Genomic DNA, 12,129 nt, shown 5'->3' with positions numbered 1-12,129 from the left:
GTGGGAGCATAGAGCCACACGAAAACTTTCATGCGAATGCACATAGCAGCCTTCTCAACAATAGCCCCAGGTGGGAAGGCGCACAAGCAGCCCTCAGCTAATGAACAAATTGCGGCATATCAATATAGTGGAATACGACCAGCGCCAAGAGAAATGAACTGTGACATGCCGCTACGCAGACAACATGGATAAATCCCAAAAGCATCACACCAAGTGAAGGAAGCCAGACACAGACACCTGCAAACTTATTGTTTCATTCATTGGCATTCTAGGGAGGATGAAAGCATGTGTATAAGTGATTTTTCTTAAAAAGAAAAAATAAAGGAAAGCAAAATGAATTGTGAGTCTGTGCATCGTGGTAGAGGACCTGTGACTCTCTTAAAGATTTTTAACGTATGAACAACCAAAGTGAACAATTTGCTTCTAACCACATGGTCAGTGGAGTGGATGACTAATGTGCTACTTTGTATTGGTGAGATGTGAGTATGACATACTGAGACGTTTTGTTCTGGTGACCCCAAATGGACTCTGAGAAAACTTGCAGAAAATAAGTTGTGGAATGATGTCCTTCTGGTTGAATCACTGGAATAAGTATATAGCCTCATTGAATTCGGCACTCGGAATACAAATGCTTAGAGAATGCCTTTTTTTTTCTTTTTGAGTTGGAGTCTCACTCCCCAGACTGGATGGAATGCAGTGGCACACTCACTGTCACGCCAACATCCACCTGCTGGACTCAAGTTGTCTTCCACCTCAGCTTCCAGGTATCTTGAACCACAGCACCTTGAGGATGCATTGATATTAGCCAATAATATCTGATTTTCAGATAAAGAATCACAACCAGGAATCCAGAGCACCAGCTTAACGGCCACAAAGCCTTCCTGACCAACAGCCCATAAATCTACAGGGAGGAGCCAAAAGGGGGATACATGATCTTCTAATAAACAGAACTGTCTGAAATGAACATGGGCTATCGTGAGGAAAAAGTTAATTTCCCCTGAGTCAAGTGACAACTTTGGCAGGCACAGAGGATAGAAATCTCAGGCGTCAGATGGGGATTTGGACTGATGCAAACACTCTTTGGGCATGCGGCTGGAGCCAGTCTCCCAAATGTGCTGGAGGTATCACCTGAGCTGCACGCAGAAGGCTTCATCCATTTTTGTGTCTTGTGGGTGTTTCACTGATAAACTCTCTGTGATACGCCACTGCAATTCAAATTCAGGGTGGCGATCCTTTAGCCTGCTGTTTAAGATGTTGTGGAATGCACAGTTCTGAAAGATACTATTCTGTCTGGGTGGAAAACAGTTTCAGAGACCATTTGCAGTCAAGCAAATGTGCATGTTTCTGTTTGCTTCAATGCCACCCAATACCTTTTCTTGACTCACTCAGCCTTCTGGAAAATAATAGATGAATTTAACTTGCCCTCATTATTGGTTTAAGTGAAGAAGCTGTTAGACCTCAAAAGTCCAGAAACATATCTCAGGCTAAATGCTGAAAAGCATGATTCTTTTTCCAAGAGCACCTCATGGCTTAAAAATATGTGTCCGGTACTTAAAAGAGCTAACATCTTCCAAATAGTCTGACAGCAGAGGAGAAAGCAGCCTTAGAAAGTTGAGTTTGGCCAGGCACGGTGGCTCACGCCTGTCCTCCCAGCACTTTGGGAAGCAGAGGCGAGAGAACTGACTGAGCCCAGGGGTTCAAGACCAGCCTGGGCAACATGGCAAGACCTCGTCTCTACAGTAAATAAAAAAATTAGCCAGGCATGGAGGTGCAGGCCTGTAGTTCCAGTTACTTGGAAGGCTGAGGAGGAAGGATCACCTGAGCCCAGCAAGTCGAGGCTGTGGTGGCCGTGAGCGTGCCACTGCACTCCAGCCTGGGCGACAGAGTGCGACTCCAACTCAAAAAAAGTCGAGTTCTGGGCTACTCTGTTCAGGACACTATCTTTAAAGAAGACGAAGGTTTATTTCATAGTCAGCAGGGATGGTGAAAATTATGTTTTAGAACAAGAAATATTATCTGTCTCCCTCCTTAGAAGTTGAGAGAGCATGCATACAAATTCTTTTCACTAAATTAATCCCTATTATAGCCCTCCCACTTATTGGTTGACCAAATATTTAGTGAGCGCACTGGTGTGTTCAGTAATGTGGGCATGCCGTAACAAACGCAGATACAAACAAGATTCCAACCTGAGCCTGAGGTGACTCGAAATATTTCTGGACAGACAAGATGGAAAAGGAAGCAACCGCGAGGGTATCTGTGAAGCATGCCGGTTGAGTGGTTGGGAAGTAGGAGGAGTCGGTGCCAAAGGAAGAAAAAGAGATTTCGTTTGAGCTCGTTAAGGGGAGAGTGGTTACACTACAGGAGCCAGGTAGTCCTAAGGAAGGGGACCGGAGTGTTTTCTTTGGAGGAAATGTCAAGGACAATGGGAGGCGATTGATTACATTTGGTGATGAAGACATCACTGTTGACCTTCAAGGGTAGGAATTTCAGGAGAGGACGGTATCGGAAGCCAGGCTGTAGTGAGTTACAGGGCAGGTGCCTTTGAAGAAAGAAATGGGACACTCACTGGGATGTTAGATAGTGCAGGGGTGGAAACGGGGGCAATCAATGGGAACGATGCAATCAATGGGAATTTGTTTTATCCTCAGTGGGAGTAAATCGTTATCTTGAAGGAAGAGGCAGATGGGTTCTCGAAGGGGAGAGGTTGAACACGTCTGAGAAAGAATACATTGTAGAATCCCAGAGAGCATCATGTCAGTAAAGAGCCACAGGACCATCTTTAGCGCTTTTGATAAGGAAATGAGCTGTCGCCAAATTTGTTTTTGCGTTTTATGTAAAAGCATTGCATTAAGAAACTCAAGTATCATTCAAGTGGGAAGTTGGCGAAGAGGAAGGATTAAAAGCATTTTCGGGGTAACCCCTTCGGGTCCCCTCCTGTTATGGGAGCTTTTCTGTCCTCTCAATAAATCCTGCTTTAAAAAAAAAATAGTTCCATAATTTGACTCTTATTCTTTAAAGAGCATTGTCTTTTATCTTCTGGGAGTGTTCCTTCCCTTCTGAGTGGGACACCAAGGAATGCAGACTGCAGACAAGAGTGTCTCTGAAGCTTGCCTCTGTCTCTTGTAGGTATCAGGACTTGTGATGCAACCACTGTTTTATGTCATTGATTATTTGAGTAAGGTTTGGAAGAAAGGAGAGTCAAGCAACACCCTTGGCAAACGAAACTTATAACTTCCATGACGCTTACTTTGTTCCAGTACAGAAGTGCTCAGGGGCGATCTTTTATTCAGGAGTGAGTGAATTCCTCACACTTCATGAGACCAGGGTGTGAGTTTTCATGGATGGAGCCGAAACATTAAGAAAATAGTTGCATGTGTATTTGTGTGCGATGACTAAACCTTCCAAGTGTGTATTCGGTTATACAAGAGGACTCAGAATTTATTTATAAAAATATGTGAAGCCGGGCATGGGGGCTCATGCCTGTAATCCCAGCATTTTGGGAGGTAGAAGCATGAGGATTGCCTGAGCCCAGGGGTTCAAGACCAGCCTGGACAACTTGGTGATACCTCGTCTCTGCAATAAATCAAAAACTTAGCTGGGTGTGGTGGTACACACCTGTGGTTTCAGCTGCTTGGAAGGCTGAGGTGGAAGGATTGCCTGAGCCCAGCAGGCTGAGGCTGTGGTAGCTGTGAGTGTACCTCTACACTCCAGCCTGGGCAACAGAGTGAGACTCCAACTCAAAAAATTAAAAAAATAAAAAAAAAACAGAGAGAGAGAGAGCATTGTCTTTTATCTTCTGGTAGAAATTTAATGGAGTTGTTCCTTCCCTTCTGAATGGGACAAACGGAATGCAGACTGCAGATAAGAGTGTCTCTGGGCCGGGCGGGGTGGCTCAACCTGTAATCCCAGCACTTTGGGAGGCCGAGGCAAGAGGATTGCCTGAGTCCGGGGGTTCAAGACCAGCCTAGGCAACTTGTTGAGACCTCGTCTCTACAATAAAATTAAAAAATTAGCCGGGCATGGTGGTGTGCGTCTATAGTTCCAGCTACTTGAAAGGCTAAGGCAGAAGGATTGCCTACGTCCAGCAGGTTGAGGCTGCGGCAGCCATGAGCATGCCACTGCACTCCAGCCTGGGCAACAAGAGTGAGACTCCAACTCAAAAAAAAACCAAAACCAAAACCAAGAGTGTCTCTGAATCTTGCCTCTGCCCTATATCAGGGCTTGTGATGCAACCACTGTTTTATGTCATTGATTACTTGAGTAAGGTTTGGAAGAAAAGAGAGTCAAGCAACATCCTTGGCAAACTAAACTTACAATTTCCATAACACTTACTTTACTTCAGTACAGAAGTGCTCAGGGTGCTTTGTCATTCAGGAGTCCTGAGCCCAGCAGGTCGAAGCTCTAGTGGCCACGAGCATGCCACTGCACTCCAGCCTGGGTGACAGAGTGAGACTCTGACTCAAAAAATAAAGAAATAAAATTGTGTGTTTATTCTCACATGTTTAAACCTCAGTCACCTTCAAAGTATTCTCTGATACATTACACCTGTTGAGATGCTTTTTCCACTTCTTAAAATGGTTTTTGAACTCATCAATTGTGATGCCTTTTAGTGCTTCTGCTATTTTCTTTTTCTTTTTTTTCGAGTTGGAGTCTCACTCGGTCGCCCAGACTGGAGTGCAGCGGCCGCTCCCGGCCACCGCCACCTCGACCCGACGGGCCCCGGCGATCCTCCCGCTTCAGCCTTCCGAGGAGCCGGAATTACAGGCCTGTGCTCCCACGCCTGGCTGATTTTTTATTTATTGTAGAGATGAGGTCTCGCTGCCCAGGCGGGTCTCGAACCCGCGGGCTCAGGCTATCCGCTCGCCTCGGCCTCCCAGAGGCGTGGGACGACAGGCTGAGCTGCCGAGCCCGGCGCTTCTGCTATTTTCTGTTTCACCTCTTCCACATGGGCAAAACATTTCCCTTTAAGGACTTTTTTCATCCGGGGAAACAAAAAAAGCACATTGAGATGAGGTTGGGTGAACAGGGAGGGTGGGACGTGGGGGTCATGCCACTCTTGGTCAAAAGCTGCCGAACACGCAGCGTGGTGTGGGCAGATGCACTCGTAAAAACCATCCATTATGAAATAGGCAAATGTACTGAAAGAATCTCGAAAAAAACATCAACTGAAGCCAAATGCACCCTCTCACAACAACGCTAGCTGGTACACTGACGCTGATGGTTTTCTAGAACACTTACGTAGCAAAGGAAGCCTGTACTTTAAGGGGCCCGTCTCCAAAAGATCATTGGTTTTTTTGGGGGGTAGTCTCCCCTCGTACAACCTCTTTGCTGAGGTTTGTTTGAGATCAACATGAATGCCTCCTGCTCGTTCCGAATGAAAAGTGTCATTTAAAGGAATTGTTTGAGCTGCGGACCTCACGAACTTTCCCTTTGTCCTCCCCAGACACAGGTGTGTTTGCCGTGGTGAACAGCCATTCCTTGTCCTTGCTGGGAAAGCTGACCATCAGCGCTGCCTTTAACATTGTTTATATCTACACCTCTGAGCTTTACCCGACGGTCATCAGGTATGTGTCGCCCACAGCCTCGTTCCCCTTCTCGTGGTCCTCATGTTGTCATTGAGTTGTCATCTGTGCTTGAATTTGAACCAGCAGAGGTATGGCTCTCATTTTATCTGCTTCTGGGGTCAGTGTGGTCCAGCAGCACTTCAGCAAGCAGTTGTAGGCTTAGAATGTGTCCTTGGCTACTACTCTGTGCCTGCTTGGCTGAGGAAAATGTAGCTTAATGGTGGGCTGAATTCCCTCGTGTAGATCATAAGAGAAGTACTACACACTAGATATAACCTGTCATCCAAACAGTGCTCAAATGCTATTACTATTTTGGTGTATTGTCGTTATTTAGTTACCCATCCTGTGTCAGACACATAACAGACAACGGGACAAGGTCCCTGTTCTCACAGAGCCTTTATTTTAGCACAAAATATGGGCATTTTTAAAAGGTAATTTCCTATAGGAATAAGTGAATATTAGATGTAAGTGTTAGTTGTTCAAGGTGGTTTTTAATCAGTAGGACGTGCTTATACTAAAAAGAATAAATTCTCAGCCTCAATTTTCCCTCATAAAATAAGTCTGAAACCAAAAAGCCCAAATTCAGAGGATGGGGTGCAGCTTAAGTTTGCAGAACTGCCTCTGTGGCCTGAGCTGGTTTTCCTTCAGCCCTCTCGAAGTCTTTTTGAGGATCATTCCAGATGGAGCCTTCTCCTTCTCTTGTCCATGCAAGAAGCCTCATGATTCTTTCTGCCTGTTCGTTTAAAATTCCTCTTCTCTGTAAGAGATCAGATCGTCTGCGACTGGCTGGTCGTTTCCTTACTGGTCCTATAACCTGCTTTCTGGCTACTGGTTATAAAACTAGGATGACAATTTCATCCAAACTGGGATCGTTTTGAGAGTGAATGTGGGTGTTAAGAACATTCTGGCTGGGATAACAGTGGGGTCTTCCTACCCCAAGCCACTAACTACCATTCTCTCTCCCACCCACCCCCTTCATGCCTGCTCTCACTATGAAGGTGATGTTCTTGGTTTTCTGACAATATATGCTCAGTCACTTTCCTATTTATATGCCTGACCCCTTAATTGTTAATTAGTTGAGTTTAAATAAGTGGGCAGACTTTTCAGATCATAAAATGCTGGCCCTTTATGATTCTGTTAACTGATGAGGCCTAAGACACAAAAGCCATAAGAACATTGGACAAGAAATACTCAAATGCTCATTTCTAGAATGTTGATCAGCTCAGAAAGTGTATCGTCTTCTATAGACGCACTGTCTAATATGGTAGTCGGTAACCTCGGGTGTCTATCCAAATCTAAATTAATTAAAATTAAATAAATTTAAAAATTCAGTTCTTCGCCTTCACTAGCTACATCTCAAGCACCCTGTAGCTGCATGTGTCTGGTGGCTTCCATGTTGCACCGTAGAATTATAGGCCATTTCCAGCATCACAGAAAGTTCTAGGAGGCAGCACCGCTCTATAAATGCATCCACTTGGGGATATATGATTCGAGGCCCACAATCAACCCCCAAGGATCTTTAAAGTGTCCACTTGGAACTTACAGCTTGTTATTTCTTACCTTTCTTCTGTCTTTTCAGGAATGTTGGGCTTGGAACGTGCTCCATGTTCTCCCGAGTCGGTGGGATCGTTGCTCCCTTCGTCCCCTCACTGGTCGGTTTCTACCTGCTCTTGGACTCTCTGCTTTGGATATGCTTATGCTTTTTTGTTTTGTGAGTCGGAGTCTCACTCTGGCGCCCAGACCGGAGCGCAGCGGCCGCTCCCGGCCCCGCAGCCTCGACCCGCCGGCTCCGGGGTCCTTCCGCCTCCGCCTTCCGAGGAGCCGGAACTACAGGCGCGCGCGACCACGCCCGGCTGGTTTTTTGATTTATTGTGGAGATGAGGTCTCGCTGCCCAGGCGGTTCTCGAACCCGCGGGCTCAGGCTTATGCTTTTGAGTAGTAGAAAGAGGTAATGAACAGATGTCATTTAAGATCAGCAGACGCAAATGTGAACCTTGTGTGTTTTAGGTAGTACTCGGTCAGGAAGATGGTGCTCTTACCTTACCCCCAATGGGTCTGATCCTTTGATCATCTGGATTCATTGAAGGGTCTGCTAATGCTGGTGGACCCCATTCTTGTCCCCACTGATAAGTCAGTAGATAAACATGTATTAAGCTTCTGCTGTGTGCTGGACCCTATGCTGAGCACTTTCTGTATACTATTGCATGCAGTCTTCACAATAACCATAAGAGGTAGGCATTGTTGTCACCTCTGTATCAAAGATGAGGTGAAATACCTTCCCCCAAGGGCACACCACTTGGAAAAGAACATTAGAGGAGAGATATGCCTAGCAGTGTGTCTGTTCAAATCTTTTTGGCATTTTTTGAGTTTCATAGTCAACAAAAAGGTGAATAGACTAAATAGTCCTGAAATCCTTCCAGTCTTAAAATGCCCAGGTTCTGTGAAAGGATCAGGGGCCCCTACACAAGTCTCTCCTTGGTTTGATTTGTGACTCTCCCAGCCAGGACTTTTTGAAAGGTGACTGGATTTAGTGTGGGCTTATGGACCAGTTCTGTAGACAACTGTACATTACTAATTAGAGCAGGTCTCTGAAATAACCCGGTAGGTAGCCTTTTCGTTTTCTGAGTTGCAATACATTTCCTTTTTCTGAGTATCTGTCTCCATGTTTCATGCTTAATTTTAAGTCCCGAGACTCTTCTTATGAGGGAGTAATGTGAGCTCCATGTTTCATTCTGCAAAACGAAGCAGTTGATTGTTCAAAATATCTGACTTTGGATGGCTCTCCTAGAACATTGTAATACCCAGCACTGTGTCTCTGTTGATCCCTGCTAAGTTTAGAAGAGGGGAAAGTGTGTTCCCTTTGCTTCAACCACACACCCACAGTGCTGGACATGTGTTTGCATGTAAGAGTCTAGAAATGAGAGATTCTCCTTTCTCTCTTGCCCTTACCCCCCACTCAATTTCCCTCCACCTCCCCACCCTCCACCCACTTTCCTCCTCCTTCTGCATCATCTCTTCACTTTGTTTTCGTGTTTTTCTTTTTTGATTTTTTTTTGTGAGTTGTAGTCTCACTCTGTTGCCCAGGCTAGAGTGAAGTGGCATACTCATGACCACTGCAGCCTCCACCTACTAGACTCAGGTGGTCCTTCCACCTCAGCTTTCCAAGTAGCTAGAACTACAGATGCACCCTACCACACCTGGCTAATTTTTAAAATTTATTGTAGAGACAAGGTCTCACCAAGTTGCCCAGGCTGGTCTCAAACCCCTGGTCTCAGGCAATCCTCTCACCTCAGCCTCTCAAAGTGCTGGAAGTATAGGCTTGAGCCACCGTGCCTGGCCTCTTCACTTTGAAAAATCAGGAAAACATTGCCTGAGGGGATATCCTAATTAGTAGTGGACCTACCCACAGAGTTGGAAGCCCAAACCAGAAGACCATAAAGCTTACTACCTCCTGTTCGGGAATTCTAGAATGTAGATCAGCTCAGAAAGGCCCCAAAGCAGCATCCTGCAAGCAACTGTTTTCTGTACTATCTTTGAGCCTCTTTGCATTGAAACATTTCCATTTTGCTAAGCAGATCTTTTAGAGCCCTGAAACCAGTGCTTGTATTCCCAGCTCTTTACCGTGTTGAGCTTATTGGTTTACAAACCAAATGGATGTGGGAGGGCTTTTTTTTTTTTCTCCAGAGTTTTAATACCTTTAGTCTCTGGATCTCCCAGTTACGGCGTTAAGGTATGTGGGATGATTTGGCCAATTCCAACGTTAAGACCTTTAAAGTTCATCATCAGCAATATTTTGGGGTGTCTCTTATGTGAAGAGTAAGTGGAGGTCAGTGTGTTACAAGCTGCCCACCTGGAGTGGAAGCCAAACATCAGCTGTCTTGTCAACTCTGGCCATCTGTGCCTGCCAGCTCAGGGGCAGCCTGGCCTCTTCTCCCATAGTGCCTGCCCACTCTGGGCATGACAGTCAGCTACTTCTGATCCACAGATCCACGCTGTCCTCTTATTTACTCACTCCCATCTCTACAAGCCTGAGGAATCATCCTACAATTCCCCAGGGTAATTCTCTTTGGACACAGAAGTGGTTTGCAGTGCAGTGGGAGGCCATGAACTGGGTGGTAAACATGCCAGTTCCCCAGTCACGAGATGGCTGGCGTCATGTGCTAGGAAACTGACACTCTTCCTCTGTTTATTTTTATTCCACTCCCTCCTCCCACAGAAATATGTGCAGGGGTCTTTGCCCTTCATTGTCTTCGGAGCCACCGGCCTGACCTCGGGCCTCCTGAGTTTACTGCTGCCAGAAACCCTTAACAGTCCATTGCTAGAGACATTTTCTGACCTTCAGGTGTATTCATATCGCAGGCTGGGGGAGGAAGCGTTATCTTTACAGACCTTGGATCCTCCACAGGTATGGTGATATTTTTCTTAATCATTATGCTACTTGGAAGATGACAGTTGTTGGAAAAAAGGATGCTCAGGTTAATTTAAACAGAACTGAGTAAAACTGTTGGAAAACAAAGGTAGAATCTAACAACACCTGATTTTCAGAGAAATAAAAATGATCGATGATTCGTTCACTTTCTTAGAACACTTTAGGGTTTATTTCTTGGGGGAATAGATGTCATAAAAATACATTTGTCAGTTGAGTACCTAGATAGTAATGTAATTTTAGAAATGTCATGACATCATTTTACTGTCCCTTCTTTCCTTTTTCAGTGTGCGGACAAGGAGAGCTCTCTAGGGAGCGAGAGTGAGGAGGAAGAAGAATTCTACGATGCAGATGAAGAGACTCAGATGATCAAGTGAAGAGCCCCAGACTCCTCCTCAGAACCAGGGGATCAGCGTTTTTGCCTCTGGCTAAAATAGGTTCTTCCATGAATCTTAAGACAGTTGTAGGAAGACAGGCTTGGCTTGAACATACATAGGTGGTACTCAGTGTGGACTGATTTTTTTAAGGCACCAAAGAAGATGGAGAAGAGATTTTGGGAGAGACAAGATCACTTCATTGAGAGCAGATGTGTTCATTTCTCTAGAATTTAAGTTCAGCTCAGAATCATGACCTCTGGTCAAATAGCTCAAATCCACATTCCAGAGTGGTGGGCTCATTTGTTTCCAGGGGTTTTGTCATGTTGCTTTTTTTTTTTTTCATGACCTAAAGGCAAATATGTAAGATTTCTCACCATTTTAGTGGGATAGGATAAGCTGTCCTTAAGAGTTCATCTTCATACCACTGTTCACTTCGTGCCCTATCAGTGGCTCCCAACAGGAATCTTCTGATGCAGGTTGATGTTAGTGTTTCAACTTTACGTCCAAGGAAAAGCACTCAGTGGTCATGTGAGTGACCCGAAGCACCCCTCTCCGTCCCCTCCCCGTCCCCCCACCAGCTTTATCTCAGCTGATGAAATATGAGTCTTCAGCTTGCAGCTTGGTCCCCAGGCTGTTGGTTGACTTATGTCCTTAGTCCCAGAGGCAATTCATGAATCAAAGTCAGATGTACTAAAGCCATTGATTCAGTGTCAGAGACGCGGCTGTGTCTTCCTGTGAGCTCCCTTCGATACTTAAATTTTGTGATGTCTTTCATTCCCACTACTATGCCTCTCCAAAAGATTTTCCATCTGGGATTTTAATACTTCAAAATTATGCACAGTCAATGATAAACTTTAAGTAAATAACAGTTTAAAAAGTGTTGTGAAGCCGGGCGCAGTGGCTCATGCCTATAATCCTAGCACTTTGGGAGGTGGAGGCAAGAGGATTGCCTGAGCTCAGGGATTCGAGACCAGCCTGAGCAACATGGCGAGACCTTGTCTCTACAATAAATCAGAAAATTAGCCAGGCATGGTGGTGCGTGCCTGTGATTCCAGCTACTTGGAAGACTGAGGCGAAAGGATCGCCTGAGCTCAGCAGGCTGAGGCTGTGGTGGCCGTGAGCATGTCACTGCACTCCAGCCTGGGCGACAGAGTGAGACTCCAACTCAAAAAAAAATTAAAAAATAAAAAGTGGCATGTTGAGCACTTGGATGTAAAAAAAAGTGAAGTTTTTAATAATGGAGAAAGGAAAATTACCCTTCTCACGTTTTTATTTGTTTTGCTTTCAGTATTGTGCAAAGAGGGCCTTGGACAACACTTCAGAAGTTGAAGTCCACTTGTCCTTGACCTGCCCCTGCCTGTTTAGTCAGAATGGAAGGCTCCATGATTTCATAGGAAATGCTGGTTTTTCATAAAGTGCTATCAACTTCCACATGAATCAGAATCATACTTAGTTTCTTAACATTATGTGCTGAAAATACCTGTTTCCCCGTGACACTTGAATATTATCTCAAGTAGGAATTTCAAGCTGGAGTAAACAGACTTGGGCAGTACTATTAGAGGTCACTTTCCCAATGAGGACAATGTCTGTGTTTTCAGAATATCCATTTCTACTAATCTCCTGGAGGAAAGGAAATTGTACTAGAGGTAAAGAGAAGATGTCACTGTGACCAATTCTGGAAGCGTCACTCCCAGCTGACTCCAAATACCCTCCTGGACCCTTGCACTGTATCCATCTGTACCTTTGTATTTGTTAAAGTACT

The 12,129-nt window shown here is 45.1% G+C and overlaps 1 protein-coding gene across 1 annotated transcript in view; it reads left to right on the top strand.

Annotated features, from left to right (window-relative positions):
• The window catches only part of SLC22A15 (solute carrier family 22 member 15), a 64,588-nt gene extending 53,590 nt beyond the window's left edge, over positions 1-10,998 (top strand). The window contains exons 9-12 of the mRNA XM_021719308.1: positions 5,444-5,564; positions 7,144-7,216; positions 9,781-9,969; positions 10,278-10,998. Of these exons, the coding sequence (XP_021574983.1) occupies positions 5,444-5,564; positions 7,144-7,216; positions 9,781-9,969; positions 10,278-10,367 (473 nt within the window). The 3' untranslated portion in view covers positions 10,368-10,998. The remainder of the gene's footprint in view (positions 1-5,443; positions 5,565-7,143; positions 7,217-9,780; positions 9,970-10,277) is intronic.
• Positions 10,999-12,129: the final 1,131 nt, after the last annotated feature.

The sequence above is a fragment of the Carlito syrichta genome, unplaced genomic scaffold (genome assembly GCF_000164805.1).
Source record: "Carlito syrichta isolate Samal-C Ts95f unplaced genomic scaffold, Tarsius_syrichta-2.0.1 Scaffold314375, whole genome shotgun sequence".
NCBI lineage: Eukaryota > Metazoa > Chordata > Mammalia > Primates > Tarsiidae > Carlito > Carlito syrichta.
Note: the sequence above shows the minus strand (reverse complement) of the source record. Positions and strands in the feature narration are given on the sequence as shown.